At 33.3% G+C, this 26,062-nt stretch overlaps 1 protein-coding gene across 2 annotated transcripts in view; it reads left to right on the top strand.

Annotated features, from left to right (window-relative positions):
- Positions 1-25,455, top strand: part of Dyrk2 (Dual-specificity tyrosine phosphorylation-regulated kinase 2) — a 41,875-nt gene extending 16,420 nt beyond the window's left edge. For both annotated transcript variants that reach the window (XM_085192042.1, XM_085192033.1), the window contains exons 3-9: positions 3,816-3,979; positions 4,988-5,265; positions 8,017-8,155; positions 8,583-8,754; positions 9,993-10,136; positions 10,277-10,406; positions 21,084-25,455. In XM_085192042.1, the coding sequence (XP_085048168.1) occupies positions 3,816-3,979; positions 4,988-5,265; positions 8,017-8,155; positions 8,583-8,754; positions 9,993-10,136; positions 10,277-10,406; positions 21,084-21,273 (1,217 nt within the window). In that variant the 3' untranslated portion in view covers positions 21,274-25,455. The remainder of the gene's footprint in view (positions 1-3,815; positions 3,980-4,987; positions 5,266-8,016; positions 8,156-8,582; positions 8,755-9,992; positions 10,137-10,276; positions 10,407-21,083) is intronic.
- The last annotated feature ends 607 nt before the right edge of the window (positions 25,456-26,062 follow it).

Raw genomic sequence — 26,062 nt, 5'->3', positions numbered from 1 at the left:
GCATTGTTATAAGTGTTATACTATACATTAATCGTTCACCGTCGTTCGCCGTCACCCGTCCACGCTGTAGAAGACGGGTGACGAATGACGGTTGGTGGTTGACGGATGACATTAAAGCTTTTCATTACTTTCAAAAGTTCACATATCTTTCTTTGCATGATATAGAAAAAATGTAACCATTTTTTTATTTATGTACTAATTTAAGTGCTATATACGAAAGAAAATACCTTTGTTTTCACTAAAGAGATTTTTGTTTTTCATATAAGATACAGGGAGTAAAGCGAACAAGAGACGAAGTCTGGTAGTATAATAAAATCGTTATGTGTTTATTAATACAGAAATATATATTTATGTATAATATCTGATGGTCTAAATTGTTTTTAAGATACCAGCATGACTAATCTGTTTCACTTATGATATATAACACATTCAACCTAAGAACTCCGATAAATCAAATAGAATAATACGATATTCATAACTATATTTCAACTACAAACAATTTACTATTTAACTATATACCTATATTGAGGGAGTCATATCGTTTTCCGCTCTCTAATTCCATTAGAACAGCCTCTTGAGCCTCAGGAAGCGATCTCTGGCGTTATGCCATATCTATCGCCGGGAGCGATAAGTCAAGCGACCGACATCGACACCGATCTCTTATTGTACGACTACCGCTCATACCCAACAACTGAAAACTTAAATACATACATTTGACAATATTATATACCTTTAGATGTAAATATAATGTGGCAAATTAGAGCGGTATTTCAGTTTTCTTTAAAAATATGATATATACTTTCTTTTTTGTTTCTAAACATTCAAATGTTTTCTAATATAGTCCGTTAACGTTAATGGGAACGGAGTGTCTTAACGAGGAATGCTAAGACACTGTTCTCTACTACTCCCATTTTCATAGTAAACATTGAAATGTTAATACTAATAAAGCTTGCTGGCGGGCTTTTACAAAATAAATAAAGGCCTAAAATTACATATCTTATACAAAATGAGATAAGACTTAATAAATACTCCTATTTCAATTTTTCTCGAAGATGAAAAGCAACTTACAATATTATTCGAAAAAGGTCTATCGACGCTGATAGTCTCGTTACGACGAAAAAATGCAATACAAAATATCGTCTTTTATTCTCAAATACAAAGGAAATTTATATCACGGTTCTTATTGGTACTGGAATTATTTGGAATTGGTACTACAATGTTGTCCAAAAAATATTTTTTTATGACATGAATTGTATTATATTTATAGATTCAAGTTTATATCTTGCATATTGCAAGGTAGTGAGGACCTGTCAAGACAGATTGTTCTTTTTGAGTAGCCGTTCTCAACACTGCTTTTGAAAACGAAATATTAATATAGGCGTGTCTAGAGATATTCTTGAATCCAGTTTGCCTTGATATCAGATTTGTACTGTCCTTTTTCTGAAGGGGTTTTTTTCATGCTTAATTTTTTATTGGTAAACGTCCTGGGGTAGGCTCCAGACGAATCGAGGGTGGACACGTACTACGCGGCCCCTACTCTATTTTTACGCCCATGAATATTACTGTATTCACTAATCATTAACAAACAACACTTAATGTGTGCAAAATCTTTAAAACATTTTGTAAACCGTTCGAAATGTATACACAGGGTTATTCCGCTAGAACATAAGCGGAGAAGCGAATCTGATAAACAAAGAAATTTTTTGGTACATGAGGCCGGATGAAGTGGAGGAATTACATAAAAAAACAATATTTCAACTGCCACATGCTTTTTTCTTTCACACGGGATGTCCAAAAAGTAAGCGTAAAATGAAAGAACGAGCAAAATTAGGATTGGGTACTCTCAAGTCTCAACCTACCCTGTTAAATGCGTAGAATTATAAAAAAAAGATACTAGGTATAATAAAATTGTCTATTTTACACGAATCATTAACCTTTAAGTTCAATAAACTTACTCCTTTGTTCGTTGATTTCAGTTTAAAATACCTGTGGGAGTTACTTAGAGACATATAATACGCCTACCTACGAATATACTCTATTATAAGGGCTTTTGACTTTTGCCTTTTGCGTAAATGTCTAAATTATCACCGGCGTGCCAGGGAATTAGTAAAAGTAGAAGAGATTTTAGAGTTTTGTCCCAAAATTTGGCGGAGAGTGGGCAACGGGTGACTTAACATTAGATTTTTCTCTGTCTACACTGCTGTATGCACGATACAACATGAAGTAAAAAAAATCTGCTTACTTTTAGTTTGCAACTAAATATGAATTGTTAATTATACTGAGCCCGTTGCCAGGTAGTCCAGCAGTGTTTGACTGCAGCACGATCAGGTCGATAGCCCTCCCCCTCAAGTCTTCATTTTCACTTCATCTTCATTTCTCTGCTCTTTCAAGACGAGACGCGGTGTTGAGTCTCACCAACCAACATGAAATATCTCGAATTTTTTCAGAAAATTGAAAATCTATGCTTTTTTCAAATAGTTTCTAGTTCAGTTTTTCACTGAGTGACATGTCACTTTGCCAATATCACTTTGAATGAAATACATCGGAAAAAGATTGGTCGGTTGGATAAGGATTAATCAAAAGCTGTTATTTTGTTAAATGTAATCAATTGAGCATTTTGATTACATTTATTTTCATTATTGCTATTTTATTTGCAAAGGCATCCAAATTTAATTAAATAACTGTTATTCATTAACATTAATTGTATACGAGTACATATATGGATCGATTTAATAATTTTAAATATACTAAATAATTTATATTAAAATTTTCGCTTTTAAAATAGTGACTTATTTATTTATGTTTTCACAAAGCAGTGTTGAGTTCTGCCACTTAACACTCCACGATGGCTTCTATGTGTATATACAATTTTACTATGTAACTTAAAAATAGAGCATATTCTATATATATAACACTATAATATAGTTAAGTATTTATATTACGAACGTGAGTGTTTGCTATTAAAATACACTTTGATTCAAAAATTCAATAACGCGATGCATTGTCGATCTCCATTACTCGTCCATCAGTCATTTTACACTACGAATATTTAGGTGAATTACGTTAACACACGATACGTGCCAAAATATATGGTTTTTATAAATTCCGCCACTCAGCGCACAATGCCACGTAAATTGGCTGAGAGTGACGAACGGAGGATCTTAATAGTAGGTTTCCTCACCGTACCCTGATATAAACAGAAAAGGTTGTTACCGGAGCGAGGATACAAATATAATTACTTCCCGAGAATGGGAATCGAACTCATAACCATTGCGCTTACAGTCCGACGATGGCTCCTTCTCACTTTAATCACAATTTAATTAATAGGATGAAATCACAGCGGACAGATGTATAATTTGGTCCGCCCCGTCCTTGACCCGAGGGCCGAGATCGAGCCCTCGGCAGCGCGGCGCGGCGTGATGGAACTCATATTTATGTATGTCGGTTAATGTTACAGATGGAGATTTAATAAGACTTTAGAAGTTATCTTGAGATCCAGGGGGGCAGTTATGACACGAGCATGTGGATAAACATGATAGGTGGTGGGATTTCCACTTGAGGAAATGAAATAATTGATATTTTCCTTTTTTCGCTTTTCTTTCGAGGCAAAGCGTGGCGTTGTGTTCCACCACTTAACAAGCCACTCCAGAATTTGGCGGAAAGTGAGGAGCGGAGTGACTTAACACTGGCCTCCATCTTCCTACTCTGCTAGGCCCCTATAAAAATAAACATACGAGTATATGATTAGGTACTCTCTAGGAAAATTTAAAATTACTTAAATCGATTAAGTAGTGATTTTAAATACTTTCTTCCAGAAATCCTCAAAGTGTACGGCGAACGACTGTCAGAATGGGAAAGAACAGAAGTACGAAAATACCCCGAAGTGTGGTTCTTGGGCTTAGAAGCGAACAAAGTCCAGGCGCGGTCCAATTTGCCCAACAACTGCGGCTTCGACGATGAAAATGGCAGCTATAATAAAGTAAGACATCTTAATTAACATCTGAAAGAAGTAATAATTATTATAAAATAATAATTTGATTGTCTTTAGGAATGTGTAAAAATAGTATTTTAAGTATTTTGTACCTACCGCAAAAGGAAAGAACGAAACCTTTAAAACTTTGTTGTCTGTCTATCAAGTCATCTGGATATCGCATATACCTTTCCGCGATATCTTCTTTTTTTCCTTGATTTTCTCACATGTTCGGATGGTTTCTTGGAACTGCTTTTAAGAACGTTTACAATTTATTTATGTTGTTTGCAGCTCTATAAGGAGGTTTTTATTTAAAAAAAAAAGGTACTAAAAGAAGTTTTGTTCCGCCGAGCGAGAACATGAAAATATTGACTTTTTCATTTCCTCGAATGGGAATTGAACACACACTCTGTAGCGTTTACAGTCTCACGCTTGTGTTCCTGAGCGACAATAGTTTTATTTCTATATCAGTTTTTTCTTTAAGCGAAGAATATTTTTACAGTCTATCAAAAGTAATTTACGTAGTTGAAAGTTAAGCTAACGTTTTACTTAATTCATGAATATACAAATATTTTATGTTCTAGGTTAGTGGGTAATTCCAAGTTTGTAATGTAAATTATGACCTGTTTTTGTATTCATTCAAAAAGTTTTTTGAATGTAAAATGAAAAGTAAAAACTTATTTCTACGGGCAACTAGGTACTCGCTAATTAAACGCAATTCAAACGACTTACAAAGACTTGAGCCCTTATTTTTAGCCTGGCTGCTGTAAAAAATAGCTATACCTTTTTTTTTTTTATATACGTACTCGTATATCTCGACCGCGGCTATAAATTAAGGAAGGATTCACACTATTGAGCCAATTACAGTTTTTTCTCTGTCCCATCTCATATTCTTGTATGAGAAATATTCTTATATGTATAAGTGGACCTGAACTTGAACGAACCGACAGCATGAATGCTCATATTCCTAGTAATCTATATGTATTTAATTTTAATCAATCAAAACATCATCCACAGCAAATCCACGACCACATAGCGTACAGATACGAAATCCTCGAAGTAATCGGCAAAGGCTCCTTCGGCCAGGTCATCAGGGCTCTGGACCACCGCTCAGGAAACCAAGTGGCTATAAAGATTATAAGAAACAAGAAGCGTTTCCACCATCAGGCCCTCGTCGAAGTCAGAGTTCTGGATCACTTGAGGCTAAAAGACAAGGACCAATCGCACAACGTTATTCATATGTTGGACTATTTCTATTTTAGAAATCATTTGTGCATCAGTTTCGAATTGATGAGGTGAGTTTATGCAGACTAATAATCACTTAATTGCATATTTTTTAATTATAAAAGTTTAGCAAATATGCGTTATATATTGAAAATTGAAATACGTTCGAACTATTCTAAATTTATTTTACTATATTATCTAAATTTATTTTAATAAAAGTGCACGTCGGGAATAGCGTCCGATTGTAAGACGCTATAATTTACTTTTGTTTTCCTCCTTTGGTAAGACACGCGGCGTTGATATCCGCCATTCAAACACGTTATATCTCAAATGTTGGATAAATAGAATCAATCTGATCAACTACTGGTCCAAGACCAGACTTTATGCAGGTGTTCTAGCGTCTTTATATTCTTAAGAACATCGTCGAGTTAGAATTACAATATTTTTTTTATTAACTGTCTAACATTTTTTATTACTTGTCTAAATTGTGGGGATCGAACCCACAACTTGCGTGTTAACAGTCGCACATTTGTGCTCCTGCCTCTAATTGTATTAGAGCCCAATTGTATATTATATTTATTTTTTCTTTACAATTTTACTTGATTTTTTAACTTTAATCCAATTTAGGTATCTATTGTACCATTTTTAGCTTTAACATTGAAAGCTGAATAATACCTTCTTCAAAAACAACTTTTAGAGGTCGTTTGTTGACAGGCAAATTGACTTATAGGGAAAACGCTAATAGTTTATTTGTGTTTGAGTATAACTATATACACTTGAATAAAATCAAAAATAGATACAAAAATATCAATTTTATTTATATATATATAGATAATATAACGTATATACTATGCATATAGCATACTGTGTATTCCTTCTATAGTGAATGTAGTCAACTTTTTAATTTGGAACCTTAATGTAATGAGAATTTCGTATTATAATAGAGACGCGCACTGCTTTTGCCGCGTCAAAAACCACCAACGCAGTCGACGAATTCTTTCAAATAAAACTTTATCATAAAATATTATTTGTATTTTTTTCAATACTTTTACGTTATTAAAAATTGTAAGTAATGAAAAGTAAAAACAGAATAAATAATTGAATTGTAGATTGACGAAAATATTTAACGACTAAAATAACTGAGACATTTCGTTGTAGAAAGATATACATATATTATAGTTCTATATAGTATAAATGAAATTTATATATATGTAGGTAATTAAGAACGCAACATATATAATAAATATAGTTTAGATTTTGTACACGAATTACTTCTTTTCTCATTACCGTATACATATTACATGAAAATGTTTGTAAAAGAGATCTCTGTTAAAGATTAACTTGCCTATATAATTTTTTCTCTGTCTCTACATTTATGTATAGGTAGTAATATTAAAAATTTAAAGAGTTTATCTGGTTGAATGCGCTAAACTCAGGAACTATATACTCGATCAACTAATATATATATATATATATATATATATATATATATATATATATATATATATATATATATATATATATATATATATAGTAAATAAATGAAAAAAGCTTCTCCTCAGCAAGGTCGAGTCGAGTATTCGTTGAAAACGTCAAAAACACTGCAATATCTTAAATGATAATTTGCGGTGGGCACCTCAGTGGAAGTTCCGTAGCGTGGTGATGAATGGCATTGTTCGTATCACGACGTACCAGGAAACGGCTGAAAGCTCGCTGTAATTTACCAAATACATTTATCGTCGTGTAACCTTTTAAATGCATATATATTTATATGTTTTAATTTAAAAATGAAAGCTTTTTTATTTTAAAAATTACGCTTCAAAAATTATTGCTTAATTGGATCGGATTTTTAAAATTTTTAGTATATTTTATATTTATCATCTATCGGCAAGTTCAATGCAGACGAATTAATGAATTACACTTCGCTGTTTATTTAACATTCATTTATTGGTTAGCTAAAACCAGTCGATTTTGTTTAACCAAAAATCAGTCACTATGCTAGGTTTGTCTAGGGTTCTAGGTTCAGTTTCCACTTATTTAAAAATAGAGTGAGAGTGGAGGCCTTCGTGGCGCAGCGGTACAAGGGTTTCGATCCCCACTCGAGGAAGTGAAATATTTATTTACGTTTATATTTCCATTTTTTCCCTCTGCTGTCAAGGCAAAGCGCGGCGTTGAGTTCTGCCTCAACTCAACACTGAACACGCAATGCTTCTAGAATTCAGCAGAAAGCGGAGAACGCAGTGTCTTAATACTAGGTTCCCTCTGTCTACCCTGAAAGAAGAATGAAATATATCTTATTGTATTGTTCATGGCCATGTCCATAGTATATTTAGCGATTGACGTGACATTAAGCTAATGTAATCTTTATTAATTTAAAATTATATATTTCGTGTTATATTCGCTTAGCATGCAAAGTTTTAAGTAAACGCTAGGCCACGTTTTTCTTTTAAGTGGAATTTATGATATTATATAAAAAAGTGTATTGGCTATTAGAATTAAATGAATGAATTCCACTGAATTTATTTGTTTTGACTTCAAGTATAATTTAGAAAATATTTATTTATATTTAATTATAGGTACCTATACTTAGTAAGATACTGGCATAATTTCTGATAAAATGCGGTATTCAATTCTAATTCTTAATTCACCCGTGTGATCAGTGGAAATCAACCTCGTAACCACCGCGTTAACAGCCAGCCGCTTCTACTGCACCCCAAATGGGACTAATAAACAATAATAAATATAAATAAAAAATAATAGTTTAAGTCAAGAAAAATATATCGGTATTTTTATAATTTTTGTATTATATTTTCGTATTTCAGCATCAACCTCTACGAATTGATAAAGAAGAATAACTACCAAGGATTCAGCCTCAGCCTGATAAGGCGATTCGCGAGCTCTCTGCTGCGCTGCTTGCGGCTACTCGAATCCGAAAACATTATACACTGTGATTTAAAACCTGTAAGTAGGTTTTTATTAAAAATATTATGTATTTTTTATATTTTTATGACATATTTCATAATATAGATATTCTGAAACGCGACAGACAGATTGTGGGATCAAAACCTTCTTGGAGGAATGATTTTTTTTCACTTCCTTGCTCTGGTAACAAGACAAAGTGCGGCGTTAAGCTACGCCACTAATGTCCTAAAAATTAGGGTACAGAGTTGCTCTACACCTTTTGTCTGCTCTGTTATATGTCCGATACAGCCTAAAGTACTAAAAATAACAATAATTTTGCAGTTCTTGCGATTAGAGGGTACATCCAAACAAACTATATATACACCTCTATAATATTATTAATGATAAATATAATTTTCATGACTATATGTTACAAACAATAACAACAAAAAATCCAGGAAATACAAGCAAACAATATACTTTCCAGGAAAACATCCTGCTGAAGGCGCGAGGCAGTTCGTCCATCAAAGTGATCGACTTCGGCAGCTCGTGCTACACGCACGCGCGCGTCTACACCTACATACAGTCACGGTTCTACCGCAGTCCTGAAGTCATACTGGGGCTGCAGTACGGCGCGCCCATTGATATGTGGAGTATGGGTTGGTATTTGTTATACAAGTGTAACGCCGCTGACTGTAGAGCGACGGTTGTGATGTCCAGCCAGAGACGCCACGGGGACCTTTGCCCTTATTCCCATCATTGATTATATTTTTTAATATCTGTTACTGTAACAAATAAACAATATAAGTTAATATTAAGGATTCTCACGGAAGTGACGTGTTTAACTATATTAATATTAATTATAATATTTTCCAACAAATTAACAGCTTTTATGGTGCAAAATGGCCATCGAGTTCCATAACTAACAAACTTTATGTATCCAAAACTATTTTAAGCACGGTGGCAAATATAAATTTAGCAATATTATAACTAAATACAATACATTTAAAAGTTACAATCGTTTAAAATATTTTTTCTAATATTACCAAACGTACAGTACGGTCGACGAATCGTGGCCGCTTAAGTTAGGTTTACTGAACTTTTGCACATAGTTCACCGGGCAGAAAATAATCAAAATTTAGAAAAAAAACCTAACATCAAATCTGTGCAGCTATCTACAGCTAACTTCATGTCGGCCATGACTCACCGACCGTACTGCAATGCTCGATTGTTACATAAGTGGCAAGTTAGTAGAAAGCTAAGAGAAAGGCGATGAGACACGTGCGATCCGCAAATATCGACATACCTAAGTCCGGCATTTTACGCAACAAACGGTCCTTCTGAAGATATTATTATAATATTTGTAACATATTTTATTATATTTATAGGAATTAAATAAATATTTTAATTTTAATTAAATTTGCTGTCATCTTTACCGATTGATTGATTGAACGGAATGCGTTGAATGTCTTTGATATGAGCGGAAAGGCGTGTAATGATCACCAGATCGTTTCTAATACTGGTATTTGTGCTTTGTACGGAAAAATGCGTGCAAATATATATTGATATACGAAATATTATTTAACAAATAAAATACAGTCGAATTCGTAACCTCTTTCTCTTACAGAAGTCGGCTTAGGCAGCCCTCTAAAAATAAACTCGAAATACTTTTTATTTTAAATAAAATGTTTGCAATGCTTTTATTACAGTAAACTTTTGTCTATATCATATATTTCTTATGTACATAAATATTTAATTTATCCGTTTAATAAATATTTCACTTCCTCGAGTGGGGATCGAATCCACAACCGTCGCGTTTCAGTCACACGCTTGTGCCGCTGAGCCACGACTGGCCTCAAAAATAATTGTAGTCTCAAAATAAAAAAAATGTTCTCAGGCTGTATCCTGGCAGAGCTCCACACAGGCTACCCGTTGTTCCCGGGGGAGAACGAGGCGGAACAACTCGCCTGCATCATGGAGCTGCTGGGACCGCCTCCTCCGGATCTCCTTTTGCACGCTACAAGGAAACGACTATTCTTTGGCAAGTTTTTGTTGACGTTTGTTAAAGTTACAAATAATAATACATTTTACAAAGTTTTGTGAATTATGCAAAGTTTTTATTTTATTTTAACAATTATTATTATTTTTAAAAATCTGACTTAAGCATATTTTGCTATACAGATTCAAAAGGCTCACCGCGTACAGTGACCAACTCGAAAGGCCGCAAGCGGCGGCCCGCCTCGCGCACCCTCGCGGCCGCCGTGAGGAGTGACGATCCTGCCTTCTTGCATTTCCTCCATCGATGTTTAGAGTGAGTCATCATCATCATTAATAAAATTAATAAAATACATTTAATTATAAAGACTCCGACATTTGTATAGTACACTTTCTTTTTTTGTAAGTATATTAAAGCTACAGTAATTCAATAGTTTTGTTGATAGAGACAGAAAATGGTGTATTCTTTATTTTTCTTTCAGTTTCACCGTATTTGTGATATATAGCAGGATAAACAGAAGAAATCTAGGTCTAAAACGCTCCATCCCCAAAGCTTTAAAATATTGGAATGTTATGTTATTATGTTAGGAATAGGCGTAAACACCAACCACATATACGAGTATATTTTTTCTTTATTAAAAAACCTGGTAGGTACTCGTACATAAAAGAAGTTTACTTAAGAAGTGTGACATTCATTTATCGTTGTCTAAACACCGAGCTACGTTAATGTGTCTCTAGGTAGAGACAAAACGCGGCGTTAAATTCCGCCATTTAACACGCTATGGCCTAAAAAATTAGCACGTAGGGAACAGAATGTTCTAACTCCAGATTCCCTTTGCCTTCTTTGCCATATGCGTGATACAGCGTGAAGCAATAAAGAAACAACTATTAAAACTAGTATAAAGATAAATAGAGTTCACAAGACATTTAGTAATAGGTATTCAAAATATAATTATGTACCACCATTAATCCGTTGCTTATTTGTAACTCTAACTAGTGTATTAAAATCCACGCAACTTGCTTAACTTCGCTTTGACGGGTAAATTGCGAATCATTAGTTACTGATATTTTAATTTAGTTACTAAATGTTACAACATTTTGTATTTAAGCTCGTGTTGATATTGATTAATTAATTATAATTTTTTTCTCTGTAATATAAATATTATTTGTAATGCTTTTTTTTGTTTTTTGTAGGCCGTTGATTAAACAACATTTGAGTATAGTAAAACAAGACATAACTTGACTTCGTTTTTAATCTTGTATTTTAAAAAAATAACATAAAACGTTAATTTCGATTAAAAAGTACTTAATCAAAAAGATCGTTTGGGGCTTTTACAGCAAGGCAAGTGATGCTAGCTAGCTTATGCGAGATACAGCGTAAAGTTAAAAAGGAAAGAAAAGTGTGGAATTCTAGCAATTTTCTCTGTTTCTACTAGAGCGGACTATTGCTTAGGTTAATCATATTAAATTAACTTTCAATTGAATTTAACAATTAAAACCTAAAACATCAATGAATTTTTCAAATTTCACAATAAATAAAAAGAAACTAAATTAAACAATTAATTAAAGTTCACAAACCGTCTTCCACAGCGGCGTCATATTGTAATTAGTTGCGCAACCAATAAGAACACTACTTTCTCCCAAGTTCACACTTTTTTGCTAATTCCACTTTGAATGGGTGATTGAGCTATAAGCAAATGTTTGTATGCAGTAAAAGTAAAAGGTGATTTTGCATAAGATATCGTATTATAATAAGTTCATTGATTTTCGCGTCGCCTACGTACTGTAATGAGTTTGAAAACCACTAGTTCAAAACTTCATTAAGACTCTATCTCTAACAAAATTGTTTTTTTTTTTCAACCACGCTGTATAGTTAAATTCTATCACTCAACTCAACTCAACACACAATATCTACAGAATTCAGTTGTGGTTCATAGAAGTGCCTTAAAAATTAACGCAAGGTTTCTTCTGTCTACCCTGTTATGTGAGGTATATAGCGTTAAGAGTCAAAAGAATAAAACAATACTCAAATTGCAAAACATAAACTCATATAAACTATAACAACAATATCTGTTACAAATTACAAGTAATCATATCAGATAGACCGCGTGAAAAATGTTTAATTTAATATGAACCTTGCAACTACACGTTGGTTCCGCGTCGTTAGACATCTGTACCAATGGGGCTTTGTTTCGGTGTGGCTATCTTATTAGAACAATAGACGCATTTGTATGTGCCGGCCATTATTTCGACTATATGATACAAGTTTTATGATATTATCGTATAGTATAGCTGAATGGTAGGTAATTCGGATTGAAGTGGTAGTATCTAATTCGTTTTTTTTAGGTAAAATTATATTTTCATTATATAAGTAGGTACATTAATTGTCACAGTAAGATGTGAGGCGAAATTTATAAATACTATTTTATTTAAATACTAAATTTTATATAAATACAATTTGCCTAATGTATCAATTAAAAAGCATCACCATTAAAGATCCAAAAGGAATCTTCACTCGTTTTTCTGTATAAAAGGGTAGATAGAGATATCCTAGTATCAAGGCACTCTCCACTTTCGATCCTTCTCCACTTACCGCCAGAGTTGATGATGATGTGTCGAGAAACAGGACCCCAAGGACTCAAAAGATAGAAATAATACATTTTCAAAAGTAAAAAGACACTTCCAGTAGAACTGTTTACTAAATCGAAAAGACGATACGATTGCACCACAACAATCACCATTATAACATTACATACACTTGTCTCTATATCTTTTGTTCCACATATAGAATATATCCCACCATTAAAAAACTAATAAATAAAAATATAAATATAAATGATAGTCTCAGCTAGACTATATCTCATCAATCTGTCGATTGTAACTCGTAGAATATAATGTGGAATTTGTAATACTAAATGGTATTTACTTGCCAATAAAGAGGTTAAATTTGGATGGTTTTTTTGCTATTGCATAAATATTACTTTAGATTTTGATGATATACAGTATGGGTGACGAGTGGATCGTACTGTACATACGCTAATTCAGTGGAATCTAGTGTTAAGTCACTACGTTTCTAACTTTTTTGAGACACTACTTATTGGGTAGCCTAATTACCAAGTTTTACCTATAAGAGAAATGGGATATAGAAATATATGTGTATTTAAAAGAAAAGAATCGATCTCTTGTACTAATTTTTACAATAAACATATAAATTGTTAATATTATATATATTATATTTTTATAAGATATAAAGTATGATGGGAATGAACGAACATTTATTGTTTAAAAAAATTATACAATACTTAGAGAATTCCCACCTATTCGCATTTCGTAACACACTTTAACTTATAGCTAATTAAAAAAATATTATGAAATAAAAACCTTAAAACAAAACTAAGTTACTGTTAACTTATGTACACCTATTCAAATTAAACCAAGAGAAATATCCCTCGTGGCGCAGCGGCACAGCGTCCAACTGTAAAAGTGAAGGTTGTATGTTCAAATGAAATATTTTCATTTTTTTGCTCTGGCAGGATTACAAATAGCATTCTAATACTCGATAGTATTCGAAACTTAAATGGTAAGTGTGCAACGGAGTGTCTTAACACTAAGCTTCCAAAATTAATTACCCTGGTATATGCGAGATATAGCGTTCTAGTTATTCGAATACATAATAAACATTCAACTCGTATGTATCCTGCACCAAATAAAGAGTGATGCTAGAAAAAAAAAATGAGATACCTTCAGAAAACTTAGAATATTAACTTATAAAGAATACAAAATGTGCTATATAAATAATAAATATTCGAAGAATATGACCCAATAACCTAATTCCAACTTCACTTCACCATCACTAAATCTCTATTAAATCTAAGATATAGCCACTACAATGAGGAAATGGCAAGATGTTAACAGTTTAGCCGTGGGAAAGCTAAAGCCATAGTGCCGACAAATCGTCGAACAGACCTACATACATACATAATAAAATTGCGTACATCTCTTACATAATTCTATTTTCTTCTGTAATATTGGTATATAGATGGTACTCTAGTGGTAAATTACATGATGAAGTATGGAAGTCGAAGTCTATTAATCATCAGAGGGACTTACAAATTGCCGTGACATGGAACTTGTGATGGAATGCCTTTGATCTTTGATTATGTGCTAATAGTATATTGTTGCTTTAAAATAATGATTTGGTATTTCTTGTTTGTTTAACAATTGTGTCTTACTTAACCTACAAGGTTTTTTTTGCACAATTAAATAAAATACGGAAAATGTCAGTAATGCCTTCTTGCCGTCGACAAAACGTCCGACAGTAAACACGACGGTATCGTAATATTTCCATTCACTTCACACGCAATATCTTGAAAATTAAGCGGAAAGCGGAGGGCAGAGTGTATTAGCACTACGTTACTACCTAGCTATCTTGCTATATGCTGGATAAAAACATATAAAGCTGCTTGCGTTAATGCTGTCAACATTTCATTGACAAACCTAATTTTCAAGACGTTGCGTATTTGGTTCCGAAATATTGTCTTGATATCACGATGAAAAAAAAAATTCATTTCCGCATTGGGAATGGAACCTACAACCATCGCATTTACAGTAAAATCGCCATGACAATTTTGCACCTATCCTATATACCTTCACTATAGGCGGTGTGTAGGTACCGATGTTCATTTCGACCTTTGCTAGAGTAGAGAGAGCGGTGAAAGCACACGACAGGGCTCCTATCTCATGATTTACACAAAACAACGTGTTTTGATATATTTGCATTTCTATCACGGCTCACCACTAGACTAGGTATAGACCGCGTCTTTGCATAAGTGCTTTAAATTATTCTATAGCTCCATTATTAACTTTTAGTCACTATTATGAATTTGAATTTTGTCATTTCTTCTTATTTGAAAAAAATATTTCTAATATAATATTTTTTGACCGTTCCGCTTTTTTATAAGGCAAAACGAGAGTTCCGCCATATAACAAGCAATGTATCGAAAACTTGGGAACCTTGATAAGGAAATGTTTTAGCACTAGGTACCCTCTACCTATTTGCGAGATGTCCCACCACTCCACTTTAACGCAAAATCTACTGAACGAATTTAGATGAAACTTTACAGTGGTATAGCTTATACATTAGGAAAACACAAAACCTACATTTTTATTTAAGTTTTGTAGAATTTTATTACAATAAAATCAAAACCAGTTTCTCACTGTATCCCACATAGACTGGATAGACAGAGGGGACCTAAAGTTAAGACACTCCGTTTCCCTCTTTAATTTAATAAAACAGTAAATTTAAGCAGGCGAAGCCACGTTTGGGACGCTAGTATGTATATAATTACATACAAAGTTTAAACGGTTGTACATTTAATAGCTATCGCATACTCGACCTTTAGCCGAGAGAGTGAAAGTGAGGGATAGGCCCAGCTCGTGATCACCATAATGCTTTATTTCACAACATTATTACTAAAATTTGTAATTATAAGTGTACCTGTAAAATAAAAAAAACACTACACGGAATACTGATTCAGTGGCAGCCTTTTTTTACTTCACGCTATCTCGCTCATAGCGGGATGCGGGGCAGGCAGAAGGAACCTAGGAGACTAGTGTTAAGACATTTCCGTTTCCCACTTTTCGCCGCAGAATCGAAATAACGATATTGGAAATATACAATACAGACGCTATAAAAGTTTTGCTTATTTTCTAGTTAATTGTATTATAATTGACAAGCTTTGCCGTCATTTTTTGCAAATTAAATAAGTGGATTTAAAAAATAACAACAACTTTTAATGCAATAAATACATGTATCTACTAAAGATGATTTAAATAGGAACAAAACATATTTTTCAATAATAAGCCTAAAAAGACTTTCCTCCACTCACGAGTTAGCACTTAAAACGACTCCATGTTAAGATCTAACCGCTTAAGCAATTTGTTACGTTAGTGTACTATCGCCGCATTCTTTCCCACATTCTCGTATATGAGATTGGAAAGAAGATATTTTAATAACTAGAATTTTATAAAAATTGTCATCCTCAGTTATGACGTAACTTCATGTAGAGTAACTTTCTTTTTAGTATAGTTGTAACATCAAGATAAAAATATTTTAAAATGTGTGTTGAACGTACCAGGACTCGAACCTGCGCCTATCGCGCCCCAAGCTCTCTAGCCAACTAAGTAATATAGCTTCAATTCGACTTGAAAAAGGATTTAGAATCAAAATTCAGAGTACTAACCATCTCCTCTCAAGAAGCTATGTAGTGTTCGCACTTTCTCAGGGACATCTTACCCTCTTCCCTCCCCGACCGGTGGCCCTGGTCTAAGAGTCTAACAGCATTAATGTCAAGTCAGAAAAAAAAGCCGGATCAGCTACGTTCATTAATACCGTGGGTGTGTCATATGTATTTACTACAAAAAAATTGTTTCAAAATTCTTTATGTGTATTTCACAGCTTAAAAAGACGAACACTTTCTGCATTTAAAATAAGACTTTAAATAACTCATATCTACTATAATCAGATCTCTTAACCAATCTTCCAGGTTTGCATTATTACCCGTTTCAAATTGCTACAGTATAAGAAAGTCTATGGATGAACAAAAAATTCAGTCAAGTGCGAGTCGCACTGCCGACCAAGGGTACCGTATTACTATCATGATTGTAGGTCAACGGGAAGTGTATTTTATAAAAGTTGATAAACTAAAGTTTGCGAGCGTATGCACTTGTTGTGTAGGAAATGAATTATAATTTCATCATTGATTAAAGTTTTAATTACGAGATTAGTTTGATACAAAATGAGGCCTTATTTCTGTGCTTCAAGAGACTTGGATACTGGAAACGGGGTCCCCGTTTTTCTTTTAAAGTACGGAACCCAAAAATTATAATTTTGAAATTTACTTTACCTTAATAGCGTCCATCTATCTATTAGTTACGCTCTCGAGTCACTGGACCGGGTGGGGTTCTGTAGGGATATTATTATACAAATTACATTAAATTGCTCTTACAAAAAATAATTTTATAAATAGTTGGTCTTATGTAACGATCTTATTATTTTTTACAAGTAACGCATCTTAATACCGGTTGGGTAGGCGTCACTGAGAGGCCTCTGTCGATGATTGGTTTTCCACATAAATGTTGACCACACATTATCCTTACTGTAGAATTAGAAAGTACTCTAAAAGAAACTTATTAAAGTGCAATAATTATATAGTTTAAGGCATTTTATTTGTGCGACTGTAAACTGTTTTTAAAAGCTTTTTTTATATAATATTTTTACGAAAATTGTTTAATTTACATATAATATTTTTACGAAAAAATAATTTAGGGTAATATAAAAATGGTAACAGAACACTAAAACGATTTTTTTCCCTTTAAACTGAAATTTTTGTTTGTCTGATTGCGTGTTTGTACACGCACATCTTCTGAACTACTGTGAGGATAGCTAAACTACACTAGTTTAGAATAAAAGCAACGTATACACCGTTGCTATATAATAACATTAGTACATACATAATTGCGAGAATTAAACACTTTTTAATTATGTATTAAATTCATAAATGCTCATTACGTCTCGTCTACCTAGAATTTAGACTTAAAACATTTTAAAATTAAAATTAACTACACAAATACTTAATTACAATAATTACTTGTTACTTAATAAAATTAAAAGTTTTCTAATTTATGCCCGTGGACGAGACGAGTCAGCTAATTATTCATGTATATATTCAAAATACGTACAGTGTAGAGTTGTAGACTCATAGCATTAACATATGGCACACGCTGGTGAAAAGCAAAACGTGGTGGAATGTCTTTAGTTTATTGTCATCTCCCGGAGCATTTTTTTAGTAGGCAGAAGGAACCTAGTTGGGATACTGTTCCCCCAGTACTTCCCGTTTTTTGGGACACTCTGTGTTAAGTGGTAGAAGTCATTGCCGTGAATCATTTCCCCCGAGTGGGAATTGAACCCACTACCGTCGCGATTATAGTAACATGCTACTCCACGATGACCTTAAGCATGTGAGTAGGTGAAAGTAATTGAGTGGTAAATCATTTTCTTTCTTACGTTTTAGGTTTTACAAGTTAATTACTGGAGTAAAAGAAATGTTGGCTTCCCACGCCTCGGATAACAATTATCACTGTGATGTTAGGTCATTCGAATAAACATTTCCTTTTATTATAAAATATATACTCAATTTCTATCCCTTATTTATATTGGTACAATACGCAACGCCCAATTTTTAAAGTTAATAATAAAGGTACAAGAAAATATATTGCATATTGAATGTGGGTGATATAATTTCTTTTTTTTTTGTAGCTTAGGAACGGAACTTATTGTTCCATTAAGACACTGTTCCCCATTTGGGAAAATATCTTCTTATCGTTATTAATCTTGTTTTGAGCACTTTTGGTTGAATTTCATGTGTAAAAATATTTAACAATATTATATATGACCATTTTTTTTTCTACGACAAAATGTAACGACTCTTTGGTTATACAGGGTGAGTCATATTGAACTTTCCGATTTCAATAAGGTGTGTATTAAAAACAAAGCGACATGCAGTAAAAATTATTTTATTGTTTGAAAGCACATAACATGCAGTTTTAATTTAGTTGGTTTTAAAAATGATATCCTGTAAATGTCTACCTCCATTGACCACACACTGCTGAAGCCTTTCCCGGAAGTTGTCCATTACTCGTCGAGTCATATTCAGCGGAATAGCATTGATTTCTTCCGTGATTGCAGCCTTCAGTTCATCGATGGTTCGGGGACGATGCGTGTACACCTTTTCCTTCAGGTAACCCCAGAGAAAGAAATCGCAGGGGGTTAAATCAGGTGATCTCGGCGGCCACCCAACGTCACCTCGCAAAGAAATGAGATGACCGGGAAACATTTGTCGCAGGATTTCCATTGAACGCCTGGATGTATGGGCTGTAGCACCATCTTGTTGGAACCAGATGTTATCGTTGTCATGATTCTGCGTTAATTCCTCCAATTTCGGTTTCAGAAAAGTTTCAAGCATGTCGCAATACCGAGCAGAGGTAACTGTGACGACTTGACCATCTTCTTCAAAAAAATAGGGACCCCACACACCAAACTCTGCAATAGCGCACCACACTGTCACTCGAGGGCTGTGAAGTGGTCGTTCGTGTAGGTTTCGTGGGTTATTCTCAGCCCAGTATCGAAAATTCTGTTTGTTGACAGTTCCGGCGAGGTGAAAATGTGCCTCATCACTGAAGATCAAAACAGCAGTGCGGGGGATCTGCTGAATGTCGCGGCATAAATTTGTTCGTGTGTCTAAGTCTCTAACTGTTAATTCTTGCACTACCTGAATCTTGTATGGGTGAAATTTAAGGTCTCTATGCAGTATTCTGCGGACACTACTGAAAGATAATCCTAGTGAAGCGGCATGTTTCCGAACAGAACGCCGAGGGGATTGTTGAATTGAAGCCCGCACTCTATCCACGTTTTCCGCTGACGTTGACGTCCTAATTCGGCCTTGTGGTCTTGTTTTTAATGCTGATGATGTTGCTCTAAAATTTGATACCCAATTTCTGATTGTTGGTCCAGTGGGAATGGGATCACGTCGACCAATAGCAAAATGTAAACGGAACGCACGCTGTGTTGTGATCACGGAGCCGCCATTTTTAATAAACTCTTCAACTACGAACGCACGATGTTGTCCCGACCAAGCCATTGCTCACACTAAAACTGCATGTCATGGCGCGTCTAATGACACCATCCCCACCCTTCTACTCCTTCCCTTCTTCGTGCAACGTCCTTCCAAAACCGGAAAGTTCAATATGACTCACCCTGTATGAGCATAATTACATTTATAACACTAATTACAAATAAAGCGCAAGTTTAAAATATCTCCTACTCTAATGGCATGAAAACATTACAGAATGCATTTAACAATAATTATGTTTCTCTAGAATGTAAAACAACAGAAGTACTAAATAATAAATGATAGTTACGAAATGACAAAAATACTTGTCCTAAATACCGTGTTTTAGATTTGTATTTCAATTAAATATATATAAATGTATTTAAGTGGCCAGTTCTACTTCTACTTCTAGTTGTAGATATAGAGATGTAGGATCTGCACCGCCTTGATCTAGATGCAGTCGGTCGCCGAACTCCCTGTCACTTTTATATGGTCTAAACTTACTCTCGAAGACAGGGCTTTATAAGTTTTAGTTAAGCAACTATTTTTACTATGTATATGGCAACCTAGTGATGTCTAGACTTACCGCTCACTTAAAGATAGGATGGCTCAACTGAAATACATATGTCCTAATTCTAATACGGTAGGCAAAGGGAACCTGTGATCCTAGTGTTAAAACACTCAATTCGTTGACCACTTTACGCCGAATTCAAGAGGCATTGCGGGTTGAGCTACCGAACTCAACGCCGCAAATATTAAATATTTCATTCCCTCGAGTGGGAATCGAACCCACAATTTATATTTCAATGATCCAATCAATGTATATTTATAGCACAATTTAATCTTTTCAAAATAGCCATTTTAACAAGATATTACATGCTATCAAAGTCTGTAATATAATTAAAGCTCCACTAAATCTGTATATGGTCGTGCATGCGTTAGCTTACCGAGTGCACTCCATACAAGCTCAAAGGACGTAAAAACTAAAGTAGGTCACCTCGACCGCGGTAAAGTTAACAATTATAATTATTTAAGGCTTAAAAGAACATTCGATAACAATAATTAAGCTTTTAACTTTTATTATCGAATGTATTTAAAATTGTATATAGAAAGAATTTTTTTTTCATATAAAATAAATATTATTATATATGTATAATGTATAATAAATGTGAGGATTAGGTTAGTTAAAATATATATAGACATAGATACGGGATGATATATGATTTCACTGTATTTTTTATTTTGATGATTTTCAAGATGTTGTGAAAATGTTAAGACGTTAAACATTACAGTCCTATAACAAATTCGATTCGATTTATTTCCAGATGGGATCCAAAACGCCGTATCACACCAACAGAAGCGACACGCCATGAGTTCGTAACCGGCTGTGCCCTCGGCAGTACACCCTCAGGAGTACTAGCTCTACCCCGTCTTCCCCCTCCTAGACCAGCGAGGACAGCCCTTCTGCATTCCCAGTCTGCTGGCGACGTCGCCGCCATGCTAGGCAGGGCGTGACCTAAGGATACCTGAGGCAGAATTGGATCTGGTGGCCTTCTTTAAACTTTTTTTTATTTTTTCTATAGTTTGGATGTTATTGTGAGATAGAAAATGAAGTCACATCTATGATATAGGATTTTTACTTTAACTTTAAGTTATGTCCTTAGAATTTCTTCTCTGTAATTAATTCCATGAAAAGAATGTGACTTTGTTTCTAGATATATATTAGTTTATTTTGTATCTTAGTTACCTGTACTTTCTACATAATTTACATACGAAGTGACGTGGAGGCAGGACCAAATATGTAACGTCATGTAGTTCTCATCTCCTAATTAGACTTTAGCGAAATCGATTATAAAATCGATATTGAAAGTCACCATAACACCTACAAATAACATTCAGCTAACTCCTGCTATAGTCTCAGCTAGACACGAGTATAGACTTACAACGGTTGACCAAACGTGACTCCCGAGCTGAGAATCTTGAGCAACAAAAATGCTTTCTCTTCCCGTATCCATCAGATATCTCAGTATTCGATAGGCCATCAGTTCTGCGCTACTTATTGCCGCGTACGTTCGTATCTACCCACATTACGCAACGTCTACGCCACTTTTGAAACTAACGACCTAAATGCGGTTACGATTATAGGAATTACTAAGACTATGCTGTATTGCTATTCATTTTGTGAATTTGGATAGGTTTGTTTTAAGTGCCAAAAGTATAGGTCTCAATTGCTCTAGTCATTTTGCATTTATATCGATTCGAAATAATTTAGATAACTTGGCTTTTGCTTTGTCTCAAATAGAGACAGATCTCATTAAGATATTCAAATTTCATATAGATAAAAATATGACTGATTTATAGTACAAGATGGTATACGTCGGGCTCATATCACAGTGACTTCTTCAATTTTCAGAAGTATCCTTAGATTTTTTTTTATTTTAAAACTTCTAGGTGAATATTAAGAAAGTCCGTTATTTAATTTTAATTAATTATTTTTCTTTCTATGAAATATTTCAAAGGGATACTTGTCAAAATCGAAGCCCATATCTACATAAAACATTTTATAGATATATAAGGTGATATCATTTTTCGAAATAAAATTTAAATTTGCTATAGATAGACACACTATACATTTCGGTGCCATAAGTAGTAGCTGCTTTAAATGGATTAGTTTAGCGTATCTTCTGCCAAATTTATATTAACATTTTGTATATTGTACGTACATACTACAAGTGTGTTTCTTGTTTACACATTGTCGATTTTTTATCATTAAATCATTAAAAAGTAATGATAAAAAATCTCCATGTGTATTTCATTATAATTAGCTTCGTGTATTTGATTCTAGTCTTCAATATTTGGCTATAATAGGTCTCTGGTAAGTGTTAGGGTGTGCTCGTGTAGTTTTTATAATCATAGATAGACAATATTAAACCTTCGTCGTTCTAATGTCTCAAATTATAGTTTTTTATAAACTAAATGTAGAATTTATATGTTATCTGTGCGCTAGTGAAATAGGGACGGTCACCGCGAAAATGGTCTAACCCACAATTTAGCAATATTTCGGAAGTATCGATTTTGTTTGTTTAACTGATATTATATTATTTTATTATAATAAATGTTCATAAATAAGTAGTTAATAAAAAAATATGTCTTTGATGGAACTTTGACAAAATTACAAAATTTTTTCAAGTGATATGTGTTAATATTCCTTTATTATTTTATTTTAAATATTTTGAAAAATTTTTATACATCATTTATTAATATTATTTTATTTCAGTAAAATAACGAGTTAGTTAGCTTTAGCATTGGCTGACTTTATCGATCCCATCTGAACATATACACTTCTAACAAAGGTGACGAAGGTAAATCTTTCCTTTCGCTACATAAACTCGATATGTTCCACGATTTGTGATTAGACGTCTTTAATAGTGACATTAGGTGATTGTAATTTGTGTGATAACGGAACTAACTATATATATGTATATTAGTAAAAGGGTATTCGGGTAGCGGACTGTCTGGTTGTTACCTAATGCTCAAATCTTGAAATTTTATATAGTAAATGGAGGTAACTTCTTCCTAGCTCCATGCTGTATTCCGCCAAGCGCATGGTAGGCAAAGAGAAATTCGTGGCAAGACACTCCATTTTCCATTCCACTCTCCGCATTCCACCTAAATTTGAAATAGAAACTGATAAAGGAGAAATTTAATGTCATTCTTTGTTGTTCTAGAGCCGGGAAAAAGGGATTGAACTCACTACATTGTGCTTACTGTAAGATGCTTTCTCATAGCGCCATAACGTAGTAAAAAGTGATATAAAACGATCTTATCTTATCTTTTCCAGTTTTAATAACTTTGCCTGTTGGATGATAAAACCTAACTTCCCTACCTATTTCTCTTTATTCGACCGCAGTTCGCTACAATCGAATGCCCGACTAGTCTCAATGTCTATACATGTGTAGTTGTAAGTTAGTGTAAATATCTACAGTAGAATATTCTAGGCGAAGCCAAACTGTGAATTGTATTTACTATTAATAATGTATTACTTTAGTTTAGGATCCGTTTTCATTACTGAGACTGACGACAGACTGGCGAAAGAAAAATATTTTTTTTTTATTTAAATATTGCATCAGTTTAGAAACTGTGTTATATTTAATATTTAGATCAGACATTTTCTTATAAAAAAATCGGAAATATAGTATGTAATATATATTATTTTATTTAAATAAAAATAAAAATTAATTAGTACCAACATACTTGGTTAAAAATAAACTTCATAAAAAAAAATTATATTGAATTACTTTAAGTTAGTAAATTCCAACAAATAATAGCGTCGGTCGTATAATGAAAACGGACTTAAAGCTCTGCGTTACTGAAACTGGACTGGGTACTTTCAATCTACTTCGAAATGTACTTACGTATTGCCATACCAATAAGGGTTATAGCGTTCACAATGAACTAAATCTAGGCTTTTTGTGAAAGGATATGATTTGTTTCTCAACTTAGATTTGTATGGAGAAATAGGTGGCAACGGTCAGCTGGTCAGGCGGTCGCTAAGATCTTTATAATACTTCGAAGTGCTGTGAAATGATATAAAGTTTATTGTCTAAAATATGTGATTACAGCAAAATTTACTTTTCAAGTAAAATGTTACATTTATAATTAACTCTGTTATCATTTATTACGTCAGTCAGTATGTTCACCCATTATAAAATTTTACTGTGTTTTGGGTATCAATTCTCTTATAATATTAAACATGACCTTGATGATATGCAAAACCAAAATTAAAAATAATGAAAAAATTGAAAATCTTTAACGTACCTACAGAACTATTTGTATTTATTATTAATTACGAAATTTTAAATTAAATTTTATAGCGAATCATTATAAAAGTTTTCTTGTATAAATGCTACCAACCATATCTATTAAAAATTGAGGTGATCGGTTACATCTGATGTTTAGAGTAATTGACTAAACCAATTAACAGTTGCATAATTATTTTTTTTTAAATTTCAATAACATGTAACCAATGCTTAATACTTTTAAATAGTATTAACCAGATTGAGTTCATGTTAAAAAAAATATAAAAATAAAATTGCACAGATGACAAATCTCATTTTTTTTATGTCAATTGCAATTTAGCAAAAGTCAAAGCTATAAAAAACCGATAGTAAAATGTAAATTGATTATCTTAAGAAATATATTGATTATCTGTTAAAAAATATTGTAACAGTTTATATATTTGTATTACAAGGACATGAAAGGATATGGAAAGGAAAAAATGTAGACATTATTTAAATAACAACGACAATTAAATTGATTATAGTATATCTTTTTTTATATTAAGCTTAGAAAGAAGAGCGATGTGAACCTTGACCGTTGAATTAATAAAAAAAAAAGTAAATCAAAACGTCAAAATCATTTCATAATTTGCAAGGCCTTAACCTATAATTATAATTTAGGGAAAATAAATAAAAATAATTATAGAAAGTCCTTCCCAGTTTAGCTTTGAGTAACACAGACCACAAACCAGTAGATTAGATGTGTATTTTTCTTTGAAATGAGTTGGTCTTCATAGATTTAGAAAGAGGGTTGTTATATCTACACATGATGTATATCATTACGTTATATTATACACTGTACATTCGTAAGCGATTGTTTCGTTTAAATGTAATGGGTATTAAAATTCTTCCAAATGTGTTTTATGTCTTATTTATCCTTTATGTTATTTTACTCTTCATTAGAGGCAGCTGTACGCAGAGACATAATTTAAGATTTAATTGGTGTTAAAGCATTAGTAAATAGTACTTCAATATTGCATTTAATGCCAGTGAACGAAGAGTCTAGTTGTGCCTATAAGAGATTTATAAACAGCCAAATTATTTTTTACCTACTGTTTCAAAAGTCAAAGAAAGTATTTTTTTTCTTCCGAATGGGAATCGAACCCATAGCCGTCGCTGGATTGCAGTTTTCAGCCAGACCAGGACAAATATACTGTGTCTGTATAAACAATATGTCACAAGAAAACAAATTTTCATGTGAAATACATTTAAGTCTCAGCTATTTATGTGCTAACAAAGGTAATGCACATTTAAACACTTATAATTGCAGTGATAATCTGTTAGCGCACGTAATACGTGTTACGACGACGGGCTTTAATAAGATTATTAACACATTTTTTATGTTTATTATTGTATAGTTATCTTTAACTTATCTATTAACAGACTAGGTAGGAAGAACCTAGTGTTAAGACACTCCATCCTTCGAGCCTCGATTCTTGGGCTCGAGCTCAAGCCGAACGTGAAGC

This window comes from Heliconius melpomene, chromosome 1 (assembly GCF_056956725.1).
Source record: "Heliconius melpomene rosina isolate 202511_hmr_F chromosome 1, ASM5695672v1, whole genome shotgun sequence".
Classification (NCBI taxonomy): domain Eukaryota; kingdom Metazoa; phylum Arthropoda; class Insecta; order Lepidoptera; family Nymphalidae; genus Heliconius; species Heliconius melpomene.
The sequence above is the reverse complement of the archived record's forward strand: the minus strand, read 5'-3'. Positions and strand labels throughout refer to the sequence as shown.